The sequence below is a fragment of the Drosophila albomicans genome, chromosome 3 (assembly GCF_009650485.2).
Source record: "Drosophila albomicans strain 15112-1751.03 chromosome 3, ASM965048v2, whole genome shotgun sequence".
NCBI lineage: Eukaryota > Metazoa > Arthropoda > Insecta > Diptera > Drosophilidae > Drosophila > Drosophila albomicans.
Window position 1 is genome coordinate 31,309,575 of NC_047629.2, and position 22,161 is coordinate 31,331,735.

The 22,161-nt window shown below is 38.2% G+C and overlaps 1 protein-coding gene across 10 annotated transcripts in view; it reads left to right on the forward strand.

Moving 5' to 3' along the window:
- The window catches only part of LOC117569156 (venom metalloproteinase 3), a 57,814-nt gene extending 35,920 nt beyond the window's left edge, over nucleotides 1–21,894 (forward strand). Inside the window, exons 5-15 of one of the 10 annotated variants that reach the window (XM_052004830.1) lie at nucleotides 5,243–5,372; nucleotides 5,998–6,272; nucleotides 6,700–6,804; nucleotides 13,717–13,859; nucleotides 14,044–14,096; nucleotides 16,351–16,477; nucleotides 16,787–16,951; nucleotides 17,014–17,245; nucleotides 17,312–17,391; nucleotides 17,695–19,742; nucleotides 21,009–21,894. In XM_052004830.1, the coding sequence (XP_051860790.1) occupies nucleotides 5,243–5,372; nucleotides 5,998–6,272; nucleotides 6,700–6,804; nucleotides 13,717–13,859; nucleotides 14,044–14,096; nucleotides 16,351–16,477; nucleotides 16,787–16,951; nucleotides 17,014–17,245; nucleotides 17,312–17,391; nucleotides 17,695–19,330 (2,946 nt within the window). In that variant the 3' untranslated portion in view covers nucleotides 19,331–19,742; nucleotides 21,009–21,894. Of the gene's footprint in view, nucleotides 1–5,242; nucleotides 5,373–5,997; nucleotides 6,273–6,699; nucleotides 6,805–13,716; nucleotides 13,860–14,043; nucleotides 14,097–14,862; nucleotides 14,919–16,350; nucleotides 16,478–16,786; nucleotides 16,952–17,013; nucleotides 17,246–17,311; nucleotides 17,392–17,694; nucleotides 19,827–21,008 lie in introns of all 10 variants that reach the window. The other 9 variants (XM_034250215.2, XM_052004829.1, XM_034250219.2 and 6 more) reach the window with 9 other exon arrangements.
- Nucleotides 21,895–22,161: the final 267 nt, after the last annotated feature.

Genomic DNA, 22,161 nt, shown 5'->3' on the forward strand with positions numbered 1-22,161 from the left:
TTTGCAAATGGGAAAAAAAACTTTTCGTTAAATTTAAGCAATAGATGGCGCCAGAATTGCGTTGCCCACTCTTGGAAGTTGAACGAATTATAATTTAGTGCAACTAATTGATCATCAGGTGGCTCCAAATTTTATTGCCTTCGCTTTATTTATATATAAGAGCTGTCTGCATAGAGCATTTCTCTTAAATTCAAAAATTACAGAATCTTAAAAGTTTTATTAATTAAAATTTAAATTTTAATTTGAGAATTTGCAAATTTAAATATAGCGAAATGAATTCATCGCTTGAATAACTTTACCGCTTTTAATGTCACCAAAACGATGCTTTTGAATTATATAATATGAGATTAAAGGGTTCATCGAAACTAAGCATTTAAAATAGATAAAATGAGTTTTAATTAGCCCTTCAGCTACTGTACAATATGCACGATTTGAATTTAATTTTATGGCTACAAATGCACATTTATCATGAGCACACTAAAACAATATTTATTGCATGATGTTATAGTATACATGACGCTGTATAAAATTCAGTTTATTTATTTCAAAATATTTTGTCCATTAAAAATCCGCTATAAAATTAAAACTCTTGCTAACTAATGTCTATTCAAATGCAAAGCAATTGATTAGCAATTTATGCGAGCTAACTGAGAATAACTATTATTTATTTGTTGAACAATTTGCAGTGGCATAGCAAACACAAAAATGGTTGCCTGTAATATGTTCGGTATTTGTCATTCTATTAATATAGATTTAAAATACATTTAAATATGTATTTTAACTAACTGTAATACTAAAATAGTTGATTGAATGTGTTCATTATTTATCATCGATTTAAAATACATTTAAATATGTACTTTAATTTAATATAAGAATACAAAAGGAATGTGCTTAAACGTGACTGAAGCTATGAGCATTCATTCGCTGAAATCGCCAATCAATTTATTTTCGTAGAAGTTGCATTCGAGTTCTTTGTGACGTCATTTGTATTGCGACAGTAGCTAAAGTGACCAACAGCAACAACAACAACAATAACGAGAAGAAAAACAACAATTTAATGACAATCATATTCGTAGTTGCTGCCCCGCTGCTTCTTCTCACTTCTCGCAAAGTGTTCGAGTCGTGAATTTGCACAAATTATGCTAATTTCCCAAATTACAAACCACAAAATGATTTTTGATATTTTTGTTGTTTTGTTTTGTTTTTTTTTGTAGTTGTAGTTATGTGGTTGCTGCCAATTTTCAATATTTGCACATTGAATGTAGATGCTTTTTGGGGGGCTTTTGAAAACAAATATCATAAGGTGTTAATTTTGATTGTAAGTTAATTTTTTGATGGCGTGTTTCTCTGTGTGTCTGTGTGTGTTTGCTGCTTCAGTTCAGCGAACTTTGCAGCGGGCGGCCGCTAAAAGATTGTCTTAAATTATGCAACAGCGAGCGAGCAAACAATGGTTTAAAAATATCTCGAAAATGTTGATGATGTGCGGCATTAATTTCTGCAATAATGAAAAAGCAATTAAAGCGTCTTAATAAGCGAGCGATAGACAAAGCCAAATATCATTATCATCGCATCCCAAATCCATCACCAGCATTGACAATTGATTTTTATCAGCGAGGCGTGGTTCAACACAACTCAACTCAGCTCAGCTTAACTCAGCTCAACTCGAAGTAGTTGTGGCTTGGTGTGGCCTCAATGCGGAGACTTTAGTGGCAAGTTGGGCGTTGTATGTGCAGGTGCCACTTTGGTGGCTTGTCTAGCAGCGAGACAGCAGACAGACAGACAGCGAGACAGATGAGACAGACAATTGGACTGACTTGCAGTCTGTGTGTGTGTGTGTGTGTGAAAGGCTGCGGTGCGGTCTGGTCTGGGATTTGGGATTGCGTTTTGAACCCGAAACCATGTAATAAATAACGGCGGCTGTCTGCTCAGGCAGCAGGCAGGCAACGGGAAACCAGATATAACAATCATGTTGTGGGTGATTACATAAACTAGACAAGTAGACAACTTCATTTCTGGCAAAATGCAGTGTGATTTGAAAGCGATTTGTTGTCGATGTTGTCGTTGCCCGTTGGCCACGATTAGCACATTTCCAATTGAATTGATTCAAGAAGAAAACAACTAATTAATTTAACGCCTATTTCAACACATTCCATAAATCTATGTTTTTTCTGTAGCTAATTTATTAATTGCATTTGCGTCGCCAGACAATTTCCAAATTACAACTTGTTGCGATTACATAACACGACTCGTAAGTTGTCCGTCTAGAGCACAGAACTCGCAAACAAAAAATAAATAACAAAAAAAAATGTGCACAGTGAAATAAATAAATGAATAAAAAATTACAACGGCACACGCCCAAAATGCTTTACTTGTTTGTTACTTTGGCTGGCCAACAGCAAAATGTTGCTCCAGTTTGAGTTGCATGCCAAAATAGGCGGAACACGCTTGTAAATATGCAAATCTATTACTTCAACTGCTGCAAAATTCGATTCAAATGACTCGCTAGTGAAATCTTTGGCGCCAACTGAATTCCATAATCACCAGAGAGAGAGAGAGAGAGAGAGAGAGAAATCAATGTGTGTTGTGGAGCCCTTTCCATAACTGTTTTGCACATAAGGCGCTTTCAAGTTGAATGCCAATTTCAACGAGTTTATCTGCCACATTAATCATACGCACCGTGCGCCACGCTATCTCTGTACACGAGCATTTGAATGTCACAACGCAAAGCAAAAGCAAAGCAATAGCAATGCGAAGCACTTGCTCATAACTCAAATACCCATCGCAGCTGTTCAGCGAAACGCACTTTGCAATTTTCAATAGACGGCATTGAAGTCGGTTTCAAGTCGAAGTTGCGATTGAAAATGCAGTTGAAGTTGGAGCTGCAACTCCAAGTTGCCTGGCATGTCATCAATGACAATTTGTTGCTGTTGCATTCGCCGCATTTGCTGGCAATTTGTTTATGGCCTAAAATTATATGTTGCTTGGCATTTGGCAGACGCTTGCTTGCTGTGTTTGCCAAACGGACATTGAACTCGTTTGCAACAAGTTGTATTTTATATGGTGATATTTTGTTACTCGCCAGAGTGTTAAGTTCTAAACACGCCATCAATTGGCATCCGTCAGATAGATCTCAAAGCTCATAAAGAAATCAATATAAATCAAATATAATTACGACTGAGTCAGTAAATAAATTCCGTTTCCGTTTCGTTCGTGTTTCGTGCGCATTAATAAAAATCGACTGCAAACTATGTGCTGTAATTTATATTTAATATTTTAATTATAGCATATAGAATCGCAAACGCCTCAGCGTGTCCAACATTTAATTGGTCCAACTCGCCACGGGGAGGCAACTACAGCAGCAAATATCGAGTGGGTGCAAGAGCTGCTCAGTCAGCGTTTAGTTTTGATGATGAATTGAAAACTTAAACTTCAATTGTCAGTCAGCACTTAAACTCTAGTTAAACGTTTTGCTTTCAATAACTTAACCTTTCTCAAGGTCTTTGCTCGTATTCTTTTGCATTTTTCTCTCCTTTCTGCTAATTATGGCAATTACACAGGCGATAAAAACACAGCCAGCTATATGTATGTATATATAGTAATCCACTTTGTAGAAACAAAAATCGAACGCCCAAGAAACATTCTTATCTATATCAAGAGATTTGCATAAATTGTACAGCTATGCAAATTGCAGCTAATTTTTATGACTACTTCGCCAAAGCCAACTCAACTCATAGCCAGCTCATTCATGCGACTCGAAGATATATTACAAATGAGTCTAATAAACAAATGTAGTAAATTATTAATATGCCTGCTCGAGCGACTTTTGCCACGAGAGCTAACGCAACACTTGACTTGCTTTGCCATTTTTTTGCATGTTAAATAATTTGCAGTTAACAGTAAGTGCACTCAACAGTCCTCAACTTTGTTTGGGAATTATTATGGGAATTTATATTAATAGCAATTTTAGTTAACTTGAGTGCCAAATTAGTTATTATTTAATGGCGTTTATTTATTTGTATTTTTCCATTAATGTATTTATTAATAGAGTCAACGGCTGATATTAATCAAAACAAGCTGTACAAAAATAGCTTTTATAGTTGCTCACTAAACTCAATATCATTCTGGATTGAATATTGCTTTTCACTGCAGTAATAAATAAATAAATGAAAAATAAATAAAAAAAAAAGATCCTTTAAACAAGAACTAATTTAACATTCAAGTTAATTAAAATAAATTCCCATTTAATCTCTTTCGATTGTAGATTGATTGCACAGTGTTTTCAACACAAACAAACTATCGAATGAGTGCTTAAACTATTTATATATCAACATTATTTAAAATCGCTTAAACACGAATACAAACTACTTACATACTTCGATAGTGAATTCTCGCAGCAATTCATTAAATGCTGTGGTAATGTTTAATCGAGTTCTGCAAATCGTTACTCTTTTTAGGCTTCTAGACTTTTAAATTTAATTCAATCATATGTGGAAATACTTCCTGTAAAATGTTTGTACAACTTACATTGAATTTAATCTTTTGGCAATGCTTATTGCAAACTCAGCAAACTTTTTGCACTACAAATATTTCGTAAAAGCTTATTACTCCGTTTTTACCAGCTTGACTAAATTTGGTTTAATTGGGTGCCAAAATATTTATTGATTCCACTCGGAACATAATCTTTATTGTGTTAATAGTAGCTACTCATGAAATTTCATTTAATGATTGGACAATCAAGTTGTGGCAAATCCTATACATTCAATTGGCTCTTATACATTTAAATACATTTCAATTTTAAGCTAAAATATTTAATCAAAATGTGAATAACTTACATTTGCCCTTTAAGAATTAATTCTTAGTTTAATTACTCCATTCTCAGCACAGCTGCTAGTTAACCTTAACTAATCGTATTTTAAACAGCGTTGAACAAAAGTTCTTAAACATCGTCTTCTTGTGGCAGCCTTCTTGTAGCTTTAAGAATCTCAGTTAGTGACAGCTGAAACTACTTCTGCTCAACTTATTTACACACACTCGTAAACAATGAATTCTCATAAATAAAAAATGCTCTTTAACATTTTTTATGATTGCACCCAGTCTCGCAGTGAGTCGTGGGAAGCAGAAGATGTTAAGCCTGTTTTATTATAATCATTACTGATTAGTTTACATATTTTATGTCTCACTCTTCCTGATTAACTAACTAACTAATGATTTACACCAAATGTCTTTAAACTGTGTTTTACAGGAGGGCAGCATTGGTCACGATCTGGTCATTAAGCCGCTGCCACATGAGTTGAGTAACAACAAGGAGCAGGCCCAGCACGTTGTCTACAAACGCGAAGCATCCGCCACCGATGACCAACTGAGTGATTTTGGTAAGTTGTAAATCTTTCAGAAGTTCTAAGACATCTATTATGCACCGTGTTTAACCATGGTTCTCTCTGACATTGATCCCCATTCCGCCGACACTAATCGCCATCTGCATCTGTGGCATGTGCCCATCTTAGGTACGGGCGAGTAATGGGCACATTGAACTAGAAACGAACTCTAGCATAAATCTGCCTGTCACAACAAGGCAAAGGCAAAGAGAGATCGACGTGCATATGATTAGCATTTCCTGTTTGGCTTTCAGCACAGAGCCGAGCAGAGCAGAGAGTTCAATGCGAGACTTGAACTCTGTGTCTGTGTCTCGGCCTCTGTCCTTCGCCGGATGCATTTACCTTTTGAGGTTTGTCAGAGGTGGCGCCAAAATACCAACCCGTTAAATTTTAGTTGTGCGATAAAAACGGTGATTTTATGACCCGGGTTTTTTCGGCAGAAGTACAAAAAACTTTTGCGCCATTGCGCAATTTGCTTTTTGGGGGCTGCCATTTAATGAGCGAAAAATTATATTAAATACAGTTAAATGGCCAGCTACCTCACTTGGCCGGTGCAATAATGAAGCGATTGCAATTGCATTTTGTCATCTCTTTTTGTTTCTTTTCATTCTTCTTTACACAGCCTTCATGGAACCCGATGATCTGTTGGCTAGCGAGAAACTTGAACGTCTGCAGCGCCGTCAGCGTCGTCGCCGTCGCAGCACCGCGAATAGTCCGGACTTTGAGGATCTCAATGATGAGGATGAGGGTGCGCTGGACACTGAAGCCGAGGCCGAACCACAGACCTCAGAATCGCGTGTGCGCCCCAGACGCCAAGCACCGTATGTCATCTATCCCGAGGTCTTGGTGATTGTCGACTACGATGGTTATCGCCTCCATGGCGGCGACAATTTGCAGGTGCGTACTTCAAGACTCAATTGAAGCTGTCACTGTATTTGGATTTGCCGAAAAAGTCTCCGTCTGTCTGTCCATCTGTCTGTCCGATCCACTCCCAGACCCTGTCTGGAGTTTTTGTAAAAGTTGTTTCGGTGATCTGATCAAGCACGATAGAAGGGGACGTGTGTTCATACATTGCAGACAAGCTACACATATTAATTGGGCAGCTGTATCTGAATGTTCTGCTGCGAGACAATCAAAATAGATTTAGTTTTTTCAATTTGTCCGCGACACACCTTCTTAGCATGCACATCATTCGCTCCACAGATTTATGATGTTGCCCGCGCTAGCTGGGTGCGATTCGGCTTAGATGAAAGTTGATGCTGACACATGAAGCATGCAACAAACGATTTAAAACACCATTTTGTATATATTCTTTTGTTCACAGGTCAAACGGTATTTCATCTCGTTTTGGAACGGCGTGGATCTGCGCTATCGTCTGCTCAAGGGACCCAGAATACGCATCAGCATTGCTGGTATTATAATCTCACGTGTAAGTTGAATTCTCTTTCTGTTCGCTCGCTAATTGAGTAATCCAACTTTGACCCGTTGCCGCCGCCAAAGGGGACAATTGCAAATTGGAGCAGCCAACGGTCAAGCAAGAAACAAAGAAAAATCCAAATATCACGATTTAGCTAGACAATGTGCAACAACGCATGCGGCTACGGTTTCGATTCGTTAGAAAAAATGTGAACAATCAATTTGGCCAAAGCTCAGCTACAAATTTTAACAAGTTTTTAGTACTTTGTTTTTTTGCAGCTTTGCAGTTTATTTGCTTAGAAACGAAATGCTCGTGCCAGCGCACAAGCAACAACAAAAAAATCAAAACATTGCTAAATGCTGAGGGAATTAGCAAATTTTCAAGCACGCAAACAAAAGACTTAGGCAACGAACTTGCCGCAAATCGCAAAATAGAAATGCCGATTGGCAGCTCAAAGTACTTCAGCTTCAACTTCAACGTGAGCCAATCTATAATGTTAATGGCTGAATGGTTGCCTGTTATAGATCCTTCATCAGTCATGTCAATGCTCCGTGTCCCTCCAATGATGCGTTGCATAACGTGACCATAAAACACTTTGACAACATTATTACACATGACTCGCTTTGACTTTCTCACACAAGTCACAGTTCAGGAAGCCATTTGTCGTCGCCAGCCAGACAGTGAGTGAGCGGGAGAGAGCGATAGAAAGACAGGGAGAGAGCGAGAGAAGCGTCTGTCTGGAAAGCAGTAAATTGGCGCAGTTTTTTATTCATTTTTCTGTATAGTTTTTTTTTGTGGCTGGCACCTGTTGGTGGCAGCAAACACCGCAAAGTTGCATCAAGCGAAGCCCACACGGCTCGACGACGGCTTACCTTAAGTACGTCAATTGGTTTTCGCTGAAGCGACACACACACATGTGCACAAAAAAAAATTGTTTTAGACAGCATAAATAATGCAGCAGCAGCAGCAGTTGTTGCAGCTAAATGTTGCCATTGCTTTTGAGCTTTGCTGTTGCTGCTGCTGCGTTGGCTGTTTGTGACTGCTGTTATATAAGTTAATGGGCCGCCGCAGACTGAGTCTGAGACTTTTGCCCAATTTCACAGAGCAACTTGACTTCCTCTTCTATGCCAAGCACTACCCACAGATACAGATACACAGATACATGTAATGTATCTTCGACATAAACAGCAGCTGCATCCGTCAGACTCAGACTCAATTTCAGACTCAAACTCAGACTCAGACTCGCACTTGTTGTACTAATTAATGTTGAAATATATTTCGCTGGCCATAAACTACAAAATCCAAATGCGAATTTATGGCAACATGCCTCTTGACTTGCTTTGGCCATGTAATTACTCAGAATTTGCAAGGGGCTACAAATTACTCGCGATATTGCATATCCGATAAGCTGTTGAAGTCTGTTTTGCAAATATGCAATCGCTTAATGGAATTTGAAAACAAAGTCACGCATTTACGATTAATAATAAATTGTTTGACACATTAAGTGTCTTATAAGATCGCGATAAGATATCGCCATTCTTTAACATTCAAAATTTGAACAAGAAGTTTTCCTCAAGATGTCACGAAGTTGCACAAGAAGTTAATTTGTTTACGATTTAGTTTCAGGGTTCCTCGATTTGAAACACTGTTAAATTAAATAAGTTTTATATTTTGCATTGTTATGCTCGTTTTATTCTCTCTTTATGATCATTCTGTTGGCATTTTTTAAAAGTATAAAACAGTTTTCTTGTTTATGCTAAATCCAAATGCTATATACTTTTAATTTCATTGTTTTCATTTAAAACATCTCTTTAAATTCAAATCAATTTCCTTAGCCATTAAAGTAGCGAGTTAAATACTATTTAAAAAAAAGCTAGAAGCTTCCGATAAGTTAAAAAAAAAAATTTTAATTGTGATCGGCAATCAAATATTTGCTTTTCAAAATGAAAAAGTTAATTCGTTTGAATTTCTTTGATGATTCTCTTTCTAAGCAATTTCCTTAGCCATTTAGTTCGCTCCATAAAAACTAACTAAGTCCTTTTAATTTGAAAAATCTAACTCTTTTCCGATAAATTTATTTAAATAGTTAAGCACTCGTTCAGCAAATAATTCTCAACTTCAGTATTGCAAATTTTGAAATCTGAGGTGTGATTCTCAATTAAATATTCGCATTTTTTGCACTTTTTTTTAACTACCTTAGGCTTTTTTTGTTTCCATTTAAAGCACATTCTTAAAAGTTCCATAGTTATTAATTCGCTATTTGATAGTTCGATTTCAGATCGATTCTATTAAATTGATAACAAATTGTGTTCTGAAATCTCATTTGTGATTCCCAATTGAATATTCAATGTTCAATAATTACAATGTGTCATCAATCATCGTTGAAATCGAAAGTGTTATCCAATTAGACAACGAATAGTTGCGAATGTGGAAGCAATTGTCATTCACTGTTGACTCCTTGTAATTTCTCGCCGGACAAGTTGTAAATTAAAGTGCGATTCGCTGGGCTGGAAGCAGCTCCATCAATCATTCGCCTTTCGTACATTTCTTTGTGCTATTTTGCGACTGTGGGCAATCACAACAACAACAACATCAAGTTGTAGCTTCGCATACATAAAGCCAACACCCAGAGTCACAGATTTATCTGAATCTACAGAATGTGATAATTAAATGAGTGTGTTGCGTGGGCAGTTGACATGGCGCTGGGCTACTGTTGAACACAGTAGACGACGACAACATAGCGAATGAACTTTTATCTGTGACATTTAATTAACATTTTAATTAATTGCGGGCAACTTTCCGTTAGAATTGCGTTACACCTGCCTTCCACCTCTCCCCTCCTCTCTGGCCCACTTCATGGCTCAATGGAAACAAGCTGCAAGCGAGACAAGCGACAGTTGTACAACGTGTCGAACGTTGCGCTTGCGCCACAAACATTTTTCAATACGATGGCGGCGCAACATTGCGTATACGCAATTTATTATGTGCGTGTCGCTGACTCCGAAGTAGAAGCTGAAGCTGAAGGAGGGTAATACTAAACTGAACTGCCAGCAAATTGTAATTTGAGAGCTGCATACTAACTGGCCCCGCAGTCGATTAGAATTTCATTTAAGCCATAAATTGAAGTTTGATGCATTATTAAGCATTGGCAACTCGAAACTAGGTTGACTTATTGTTGTTCGTTTGATTGGAGGTGGAGGCGGAGGCGGAGGCTGAGGTGTTGCAAGGTAGTCGCCAGCCTTGCAACAATTTCAAATTACTTACGCACTTTAGCGCGGAGCATTTTGTTCAAACAAGAATCGATTAATTGCGTCAATTGCAAACAAAAAGCTGCAAGCTAAGTAATTCTGCTGGTTATTTGTCAGCGCTCTGATTAATTTATGTGAACAATAATCGTATCGAAATGAATCGAATCGATCGGCTGTCGATCGTCCTTGAATGAACTCGAAGAAGAAAGTGTTGCAATAATATCATTATTTTGAGAATTTGTGCATGTGACTGAGTAATGTGTGTTGTGTATATGCGAGCGCACTTTTTGAAGCTGCCAATCAACAATCTCCACTCAAGTCTTATCTGCCTGGGTTTATCAATTGCCGCGGAAATGCCAAGTAATGCAAATTGCCACACCCAGACCAGATCCAGACCCAAAAAAACAGAAACAGAAACACACATGGCATAGAATGAGGCTTTTTATGCTCTTTTTTTTTGGCTGTCATAACAAATTCCTGGGCTAACGAAGCTTGGAATTCAAGTAGCCCAAGAGTGGGCCTCAAGTAAGAAAGCTACAGTCGAATGTGCTCGACTGCAAGATACCCGATACTCGCAAAACAGTGCGAAAAATACCAAAATTTACCCAATGCTATTTGTTTTACCTATATATAGTACTATCAAATACATATATCATAGAGGACAAAAAAAATAAGACTCATTGACGCTGATCAGGAATAATGGGATGGGAGATTAAAAGTTCTGCTTCTTCAATACAAATGCATGACAGTGCAAATAGTACTACAATATACCTGTGGTTATATTTGGTATTTGTATATACCATTATAATTAAAATCTTCCAAAGAGTACAAAATATACCAGACTGTTAACCAAAGCAACTAAGACTAAGAATTATTATACCTTATTGGACCGGATTTGACTCCTTCTCCTTGTTACATGCATATTTACTTGAGGCACAAAGTAATAATACCCTTCTACCCTACGCGGTAGCGGGTATACAAAAATATATGGCATATATTAATAAATATAGTTTATATGAGAGCGGCGTAGGAAATGTGTCACGAAAGCGGATAACAGTAGCTGCCAGAAGCAAGTGCCAGAAATACACAACAAAAATTAAACGTACATAAATTTGCACGAACCCCGAAAAAGGAAAAGTGTGTGGCCCAGAGGCCACAAAAAAGAGACCCAAAGGCAACATAAGCCGCAAACCAAACAGCGCCGTGGGTGGTGGCCGAAAGTGGTCACCGCCTGTCGCCCAATTCCCCAAAAAATATAAGAAGAAAAATAAAATAAAATCGCCTTGCAATGCAATACCATGTTGTGTGGGCGCAGTCGGCACAATGCAAAAAGTCAAATCGCACTCGTATGTCACTGGCAATGGAAGCTGGAGTCGTTGCAGTTTGAAGTCGTTGTATATTGGGTGGGTGGGTTGCACTTTTTGCTTTTTGCACATTTCGAAATGATAGAAATTTAAGCAACGACAAGCGGCTAACGGGCAACGGGCAACAGTCAACGGAAAATGCCATGGCAGCTTTGACAGTTGGCCAAGATTTATGCGCCCTGTAAATTAAATTAAATTATTAAGTTGCCGCGTGAGAGAGAGAAGGAGAGCGACCAAAAAGCAAAGACTGTGCATTTAATTACGCACAAAAGCTATTGCAAAATTGCGCCAACTTAAATAGAAATAAAAGCAAACAAAATTTTTTAAAACAACATACAATTTAAAAATGAATTTTTGCTTTTGTTGTTGTTGCCGTTGATGTTGTTTTTGTTTTTGGGAAAGGCAAACCGGTCTCCCAGTCCCAGCCAGTTGGCAGCCTGGTTACATTTTAGGTACTACTCAGGTGCCGCATGCTCGGTACTCGTATTCGCACTCAGACGGAGACGCAAACGCAGTCGCAGACTCGTAATCAAACAACGTGCGCACAACGGGTCGCATGTGTAATATTTCTAATGGCCAACACCAAAACAAATTAGATTAACTAACACCACATGACTGACGCAAAAGCTCTTATGCTCTCATGCGAAAGACTTGCAAGTGTTGTTTGCACTCTTAATTGTTGTGCAACATTTGCCACCAGGTCAAGTCCTGAGCGATCCTTGAAGCACCTCAAACGTTGTCTCTCTCTTCTGATGTGGGTGGCCTGGCTGAAGTCTGGGAAGCTCGCATTATATAACAATTGAAAGACTTTGGCTTAATGTGAGGCCTTCAGCGATGCGCCGCCAACTCTAAGCAACCCAATTAATCAGATCTTGAGCGTAATTATAAGCATAATTCGGTAATTTCCAGTCGCAAAATTGTGTAGATTTTTTTTTCGTTGTAGTTGATTGTTTTGCCTTTCCCAAAAAAAAAAACCAAGAGTTTGTCAAGGTCGCTGACGGCGCATTTCAAATTCTTTATAGTTTTTTGTGATCTTTGCCAGTCGCTCTCATTTTTTTTTGTTTGGTTTTCTGTTTAATAGTTTTGCTTTGAGTTTGGAGACGTGCTCGCACTCACAATTGATCAATATGTCGAATTGTCAATTAATTGAGTCGAGAACGAAAACGAAGAGGTAGAACAAACTGCTTCAAGTGCCACTTGGCAGCATTTAAATGTGTGATTGATACGCGGCTAGAACAATTGCCAAATTTGCCAGCCAGCCAGCGCACAGTGTGGCAAAGTTATTTCTACTGTATGCTAATATACAGATTTATTTTGATTGCAGTGCATAACTGTCGTTAATCCGTGCATTATTATAATAACTGACTGTCTGTTTGTCTCAATATATCTCAGCTGACAGAAAGCAAGTCGCAATTCAAAAGAGCATAGAATGACACCTTAACTTGCCTTTTATCACCTGCACTTTGGAACGAGTTCTATTAACATATTGATTAGCCTAGGGCTTGCATTTTGATTGACAATTGTGTTATAGTAATTTATGTAGCTGTCACGTCAAACACTGATCAGCAGGCGGGAGAAGGAAGTCGAAGATGGAGAGCGGGAAAAGTCACGATAATTGTGGCACGAAAGTTGCAACTGCAACTACAAATACAACTGCAACTGCAATTATGCAACGCACTGCGATACTCTACACGACTTTGACTTTGCCAAGCAAACCACCAACCATTTCCATAGCGATTTCCATTTCCATTTGGCCAACCGCAGTGGCATCAGCATCAGCAACATCAACAGCCACAGCAGCGCCTCGTTGACTTTTATCGCTGCAGTCGCATCGCATCACATCGCATTTTAGCCGGGCAGCGACACGTTTTTCACGTTCACTTGTTTCCGTTTTGGCTTACAGATTCCGCCATACTCCATTTACTTAAATACATTTGAGCAATGCACCCCTGTTGCCCCTCTTCTCCCTCTGCTATGCTGCTCCTCTGCATAGCAACGACAACCGGCAACAGCAACTGCAACTTGGTTGCTGCCTACGCCAAAATGTCTTTTGGCTGAGTGGGCCATAAATTTTGTTGGTGCTTGGTTTGTTTTGTTTTTGGCTTTGTTGTCAAATGCTAAGTCTGTTGCATAAGCCCCTTTAATTGGCGATAGTTTTCATTTAAAGGTTACGCTGCTCCGCACATCATTTTGCCAATTTGACCCAATGAACTCGCCATACAAAAGAAAAAAGGTTAAGGCGAGTCAACAGAGAGGATTGTTCATAGCTCGAAAACATTTAACGTATTCTATTTACTGCTTCGCTTTTTCAGGGTCGCGATGCCACGCCCTATTTGGAACGCAATCGTGTGGGACGTGATGCAATTGACTCCGCTGCCGCTTTGACTGACATGGGCAAGTATTTGTTCCGCGAGCGTCGTCTGCCCGTCTACGATATTGCGGTGGCCATAACCAAGTGAGTAGCTGTGACTCTTTGCCAAGATTTTGCTTGCTCTTTTGTTCTTGCAGATTCAGCAGCAGCCAAATGTCTCCCTCTCTCCTACTCTCCTTCTCTCTCTCTCTCTCTCTCTCTCTCCATCTATCTATCCCTCTTTTACTTTATCGAAATTGATATCTCTATAATGTCTACTCATGCGCAGGTATGATATGTGTCGCAGGCGTAAAGGCGGCCGTTGCACCAAAGGCACAGCGGGTAAAAGCAATTAAAAACCAAATCTCAAAAACTACAAATCAAAAACAATTAATTATTAATTATAGTATTAGCAAGGCCATACACGTACACTTACACACAAACACACAGAAACATACTCGTAATCGTATAAAACAAATGTCATTTTGGTTCTTTAACATTCGGCGAAGCTGTTTTGAGTTATTATTGCGAGTCGAGTTGCTCGTAATTTGCACTAGAAAACTAGTAAACATTTAACAAAAGTTGCCTAAAAAATACTGCGTGTGGGTCGTTAACAACACACATATTTACATACACCACACACACACACACAAACATACACTTCAGTTAAAGATACAAATTTGTAGTACAATTCAAGAGGTTCCATCTAAGCAAAGTAATTTAATGAGTGGGGTTTGGACGTAAACCGGTTGAGTATCTTCTACATTTAGTTAGCTAGTAACTTTGCCTATTGGTTGCTGCATTACATAGTCTTTAAGTTTTAATTATTTCGCTACTGACAATAGGTTTAAGAACTAGACTTTATTATTATAATTATTATATTTTCAGTTGCGTTGAACTAGACATTATTTTTATAATATTTATTTTTGTAGTTGCTATTTGTTAGGAAAAGTTGAAAGCTCTTCTCTATTTACGTTCTTGTTTTGCAAATTGTCTTCTTCTGTTCTTCTGTCCCAATCGATTGCTGATAAATCAATTATCGATTTAATTTGATGTATTGAAACCCAAACTCAATCTCTACGAATTTTTGAAACATTTTCGCCCGCAGACTTGATATGTGCCGTCGCACCTCCGCATATGGTGAATGTAATCGCGGTACCGCAGGTAAAATCACACAACAAACATCCACAACAACCACAACAACAACTACAACAATCACAATTTGCTCGCTGACAATGTACAAATAAATGCGAAAAAAGTCATAACATTAAAGGCGGCAACACCGCCGCCAAAACCGTACCAAAAACCGAACTGAACCGAACCCAAAGCGTCGCTCCATCATCTAAAAAAATAAAAAAAAAAATACGAAATAAAAATAAGCTCAAGCCAATTTAATTGAATTTCATGCACGTCTCTTTGTCTCCTGTTTTTTTCTTTTTTTGTGTCTCTCTCTTTCTATATACATATGTATGTGTTTATTCTCTACTTCTGTACTTACTCTACTATGCTATATTCACTTTTTGAAGTGAACTTTATTTATGTGTTTTGTGTCGCACGCGATTTGTACAGCAAAAAGAATGAATCGAAAAAAGAAATCTGTGCGCATGCGTCTCGTCAGCTTGTGCATAACCTCAAAGGAGCTGCCAACTGCAGTGCTGCTCAAACTGTAAATTGCCAACACTCTGTTTCTGTCTTTCTCTCTCTGTTGATATGTGTGTCAAAATGCGAAAAAAAGAAAATTGTGCGCATGCGTCTCTTCTCAGTTCGTGTATAACCTCTAAGGAGCAGCCAAATGCAGTGCTATTCAAACTGTAAATTGTCAACGCTATCTGTCTGTCTTTCTCTCTGTCTCTGTTGTCATGTGTGCTTGCCCCACTGTGCATGTCTACAGTGGCAGCCAGCGAAGCACGCCTTCTTTTGTGATATATATATTTTTTATTTTCTTTGCCTCTGATTTCTAGGAATTGTATCGAATGTGAACGAAGTTTACATAGGAACAACTTTGAATACAAACTATGCTCTATTGTTAACAAAATTATAAATAATTTATTTGGTGAAAATTGGCTTTGGTTTTGGATAATATTTAATTTAATCTAAGCGTTGTAACTAAGTTTCATTTGAATTACAGAATTAACCCTGCCGCAATTTGTGGCATAATCTTTGACACCATTGAACTCGACTCTCTTGTGTGAGCTTGCCACATCCAACATACATGGACACACACACACACACACACGTACACAACTAACCACACATGCTTCTCAATGATTACAAAGACAGTTATTATATAAAAGATAAACGCCGTTTAGGCCATATCAAAATTTGAAAGTAAAGACAAATTGCAAAAGCCGCGATTCGCGTTTTGCGAGCCGCAAAGTTGCATTTGATGTGTTTTTCTATTTTTTTTTTTTATGTTTTATTTAATAACTGCGACAACAAGTAGCGACAAGTACAACAACAACTGCAACTGCAACTACAACTAGTATACTAACTAACTATCACATAGTAATAGTTGAAAATTGTCAACTTCCTGTTGGCCGACCAAACTAAATTGCCTAATTTTCTGTTTTCGCCATACCACGAATGTGGCCCACAGGCTTTGCCTACGTTGGCGGCGCCTGCGTGGTTAACAAGCGTCTGGAGAAGGTGAACAGCGTGGCCATCATCGAGGACACCGGCGGCTTCAGCGGCATCATTGTTGCCGCCCACGAGGTGGGACATCTGTAAGTACACTTCAGGGCAACGCCAAGCGAAAACTTCCTTTCACTCATCTACATCAGCATCTGCATCTGCATCTGCATAACCTGGCATTATTTTCTTTCTGTTTTGCATTTTATGTAGTGCCAACTGTGCATTGAAAAAAAAAGAAACATTACTTGATTAATTTCCGTCACACGTCTGAAGTTGGAAAACTCGTTTGCATTTCCGTTTGACATCATTCGACGTGCAATTAATCAATTAACATTTTGCTGATACTGCTCGCAACTCAATCAAAACACCTACCTCTCCTTTCCCTCTCTCTCTTCGTCTAGTTTGGGCGCCGTGCACGATGGCTCACCACCACCCAGTTACCTTGGCGGACCGGGTGCTCAGCGCTGTCGCTGGGAGGATGGCTATATCATGTCCGATTTGCGTCACACGGAACGCGGCTTCCGTTGGTCCGCCTGCACCGTGCAGAGCTTCCACCACTTCCTCAAGTGAGTGCCAATTGAGCTGAGATGCCTCTCAAGACTCTACTTCATTCTCATCTCTCTTCTAGTGGAGACACTGCCACCTGTCTGCACAATGCACCGCATGAGGACAGCGCCTTGGGCCGTTCACTGCCTGGCACTTTGCTCTCACTGGACGCGCAGTGTCGTCGGGATCGCGGCACTTATGCCTGCTTCAAGGATGAACGTGTCTGCGCTCAGCTCTTCTGCTTCGATGCTCAGACTGGCTACTGCGTCGCCTACAGACCGGCAGCAGAGGGCTCCGCCTGTGGTAATGGTTACGTAAGTATATAACTTTCATTCTATTCCTCAAACTTTGACTGCAATTCGAACAATTTGGGGATTTAGCATTGCCTGGATGGTCGCTGCACGCCGCTGCCGTCGAACATAATACCGGACTATGGCAACAATTATCGTTTAGTATACAAGTAAGTACGATTCGCTAGCTTAGAGACTGTCACTTTGTAGTTGGTTGAGTAAGTTAAGTGTACGATAGTATTTCTTGAGTATCTTGTGAGACACAACACAGAAATCATATTTTAATGTATGCAAAACCTTTTACACCTTTACAAATATCAACAACCACAACAACAACAACTACCAACAACACCACCAATCACCACAACAACAACAACAACACCACCTAAATATATTTGTAACTAAAACACAAAACAAACACAACAACAACAACAAACAACTGCAAAATGAAATTGCAAATTGAAATAATTTAGTAAAATCAGCCAGAAAAATGATGCAAGCTCTGAAACGGCAGCCGAAGACGTTGAGAGCAGCAGTGAGGAGGCAGAGTCCCAAGAAGACGATGAGAATGAAGATGAAGATGAGCGCGAAGATGAGCGCGATGATGACCAGAACGATGGCATCACCAGCAGTGAGGAGCTGGATATCAATCAGCAGGACAATAACATACAGCAAAGCTCAGCTGCGGCTGCGGCTGCTGAAGCTGTGATTGAGACCACGACAACAACAACAACAACTACGAAAAGACCAAAGACATTTGAATATTTGCGGCGACTTTACAACACTGACAACTACGAGAATTCGGCATTAAGCAACACGCACGCACAGTGGCCAACAAATGGTCAAGTTGTGGTCAAAACATACACCAGCAGCAGTGTCAGCAGCAGCGGCAGCAGCAGCAGCTCACACCACACAACAACAACAACACCTAGAACAACAACAACAACAACACAAACACCAAATATATTCCAATTTTATACACACGAATTGCGCAAACAACTCGAATACTATTTTCACTTGCTACAAACACAACAACAACCACAAGAACAACATCAACAACAACAACATATACAACAACAACATCATCAACTACAACCACAACAGTCCCAAGTAGTGACCAATGAACATTTTTCAATTCCCTTGGTACAAAAACAAATTACAAATTATAGTGCCACCACCAACAGCAACAACAGCGGCAACACCAACACTAAAGAACAAAACAACAGTAACGGAGGGGAAGTGAACAATAAGCGACAACAGCAACAGCAGCAACAACAAGTTGATGAGGAGAACGAGGCCAATGCCGGCATTGAGATCAATGAAGCAATTGAGCGGCAAAAACGTAAGTTTCTCATTCAACAACAACAACAACAACCAAGACACTTGACAACACTGCAACAACAACAACATCAACAACAACAACCATTGGCAACACCAACAACAAGCACAGCAACCGCTACAGCCGCCACAGCCAAAGCATCGCCAACAGCCACAGCAACATCAACATCAACAACAGCAAGCACATCCAAATCGAAAGCAACAACAACACTGTTTGATGCATACTTTAAAAAATTACAAGCACTGCATTTACCAACACTGGACGGCGCTGTAACAGCCACGACAACATCGGTGTCCACCTCCGTCAGCTCATCAGCGGGCAAAGCGAGCAACACGCAACAGCAACAGCAACAACATCAGCAACAACAACAGCAACAGCAACCACAGCAAAACTTTGATGGCAGCTCATTTCTGAAACGTACGCCAAATCGCAGTAGTATTTTAGCCAACAAAAAGAGTAGTAATAAAATAAATAGCAATAGTCATAACTATAGTCAACAACAACAACAACAACAGCAACAACAACAACAACAGCAGCAACAATTGACATCGCCATCATATGTGACAAATTACATTGGCGATAATACCAACAATTTGCCAGCGGTGTTGGACAATAATGAATCAAGCACAACAACAACAACTACAACAATAACAACAGCCATACAGCAACAACTACAACAACAACAACAACAGTCAACAAATGGCACTGCGACGCCCAAGAAACCCAAAATTAAAACACAAAAACTGATACGCCGCACACGAGTCATGTAAACAGGCGGAAACAGCAACAACATGCCACATGCCACATGCAACATGCCGCATGCCACATTATTACAACAACTAGTACTACTTTTACTTCAAAAATACTCTCACACACACACAAGCAAACAAACAAACACACACACACACAGACACAGGACAACAGCTTCAACAACTTTGCAACACTGCCAACTGCCAAACCCAACCAATCAAACAACCAAGAAACCAACCAACGAACCAGTCGTAGTTCCGCAACACACACACACAGAGACACAAATACACACACATACACTACTGATACAGATACAGTAACCGAAACAAACATAACTGTACACTGACCCCGCCTTCGCCCCCCTCCGTCCAACTCCAAATGGTCTGATTCGATTTCGATTCGCGATTCGATTTTCTTTTGCTACTGCGTGCGGTAAGAACAACAAGCAACAAGCAACAGTTATTCTCAAGTAGTCTAAAATACAACAAAAAGCTTCTTCGCCTTATAAAGTACAAGGTATTATCTAAAATAAAAAAATAAAAGGGGAGCTTGTTCGTATATATTTTTAGTGGTATTGAACTGCCTGCTATACTACATACTACAATAAAACATAAACACATAATTTAATCAATCGGTAATTGAGGAATATCGGTATTTATTACATACATAGATTTACCAATTCGCATTCGTAATTGGCCATTTAGTTTGTAATACTTTTGAATTTACTTTAAGCATTTGCCGCATGACTGACTTTTGCATACTCGTACTTTTGAGCATCTGCAACATTTTTACTTTTAAAATAGTAGTTTATGGGTTGCATTGTAGCAGCTCCATAGTGTAGTGCTTGATAATGTAGTTCTTAGCATGAACAATTACAATATGAACTTTAATCTTTTTATAATGGAGAACAAACCTATATTCACATATTTTAATATTCTTGATAATGTATTTCATTTTGAAAACCAGTTCAGAAATCAATTGATATTTCATTCCATACGGTACTCAAAAATCCATTGCTGAAAAAAATAAACAAATAAAGAAACATCGTTTTCCAAACTGCAAATTTCTAACGCTCTCGCCCTGTCCTTCGATATTGCATTGTACACCCATCAAGAAACCAATGAAGAAACAAATTGGCATTGAAACAGCACACATACAACATACTCGCAATACATTACAATACATACCACCCACAAACACGCATACACACATACCCTTACATACATACACATCAAAGAATATCAAAGCATATACAAACGGTAGACATTAAGGTACATCTTTGATCCAAAAATATCTCTTTGAATAAGATTGCAAACGGCATGGCGTAAAATCAACTAAACAACAAAAACAAAATACAAAAAAAAAAATAAAATAAATCGCATTCTTGCATACTAAACTCAACTATAGCGCAACAAAATATCAGCAAAATAAAAAAACGCAACCAAAAACAATTTGGCTATTGGAAACGCATGGAATGTGGAACACAACTATTAGCGATTACACACACCCAAAACAATGATGGCGTCTGTCGCCATTTTGCAAAATTGCTATAAACATACATAAAACATAAAAAAACAAAAACAAGCAAACATTTTCTCATCTTTGCACGCCTAACATTTATTATGTAGAGTATTTGTATGCACCGTATTAATTGTGTCGTCTTTTGTTTCCTTTCTTGTCTCTTGCGTCTTCGTGTAGTGGTTAACTGGAAGCTGTTTCCGTTCTAGTGGAGTGGAGAACCCCCTGAAACGTTTGGAATTGGCACACGTCGGTTTGGTTATTGCCATTGAAATTTGAACAAATTCATATTTGCAGTTAAACAAATTGTGTTTTTAGATAGAATTTTTATTTTTATTATTAATATTATAAATATTATTGATTTGTTTTTAGTATTAGACACAACTAATTTAATATACTTTTGTTAAAAAAGAAAACAAAACAAAAAAAAAAACACCACAAAAAACGCACCCAACAAACTTTAAAAACCATTTGATTCCATACAACCATTTGAGTATGGCTAATTATAATCAATCGTACATACATATATTATGTAGTGTATAATTTAAAAACAAAAAAACAAAAAAAAGACCAACAACAAATACTATTTTGTACATATAATATCTGTTTCTGTAAAAAGTTCATACACAATCATTTCGGCATTAAATCAAACATAAACAACTTCTATAAATTATTCCTAAAGATTTCCAATTTTCCATTGTGATAAAAGATAATTTGTATACTTAACTAAAAATATTTATCTTTTTTTTAGAAAATTGCTTGAAAAGGTGTTAAAAATTCAAAATGTACTCACCTAGCCGCACTTTGCCTACTAGAAAAACTCACAATTCCATAAATTGTTGTATTAAAATGTAGAAAAGTTGTGCATTGTTAATGCGAAAAAATATTTTAAAAATTGCATTGCCTTATCATCTTAAGAAGTATATACTAGTTTAATATTAATACCTAAGTGTTAGATATAGACAACTGGAAATCAAATAAAGTGAAACTGTACATTTATCACACACAACAAAAATAATTTAAGAATATGCATAAAATAAATATATACATACATCTATATACATAACTGTAATGTGTTTATACTTCTTTGGTAGGGATGTAAAAACGAAAGGGATGTAAAAATAAAAAATAAATTCCTAAGAAATATCTGAGAGCTCAATTGAACGGATAGATATTTCACTGAATATTGAAATACTAAATTATGAAGTAGATAACAACTTGCATTCATTTCATAGAAAACCACAGTATCAAGTGCTTGATAAAAAAAAGGTTTACACTTTACTGATAACTTATCGATAGATCATTGCTTATTATAATTCTAATATTAGTAAGT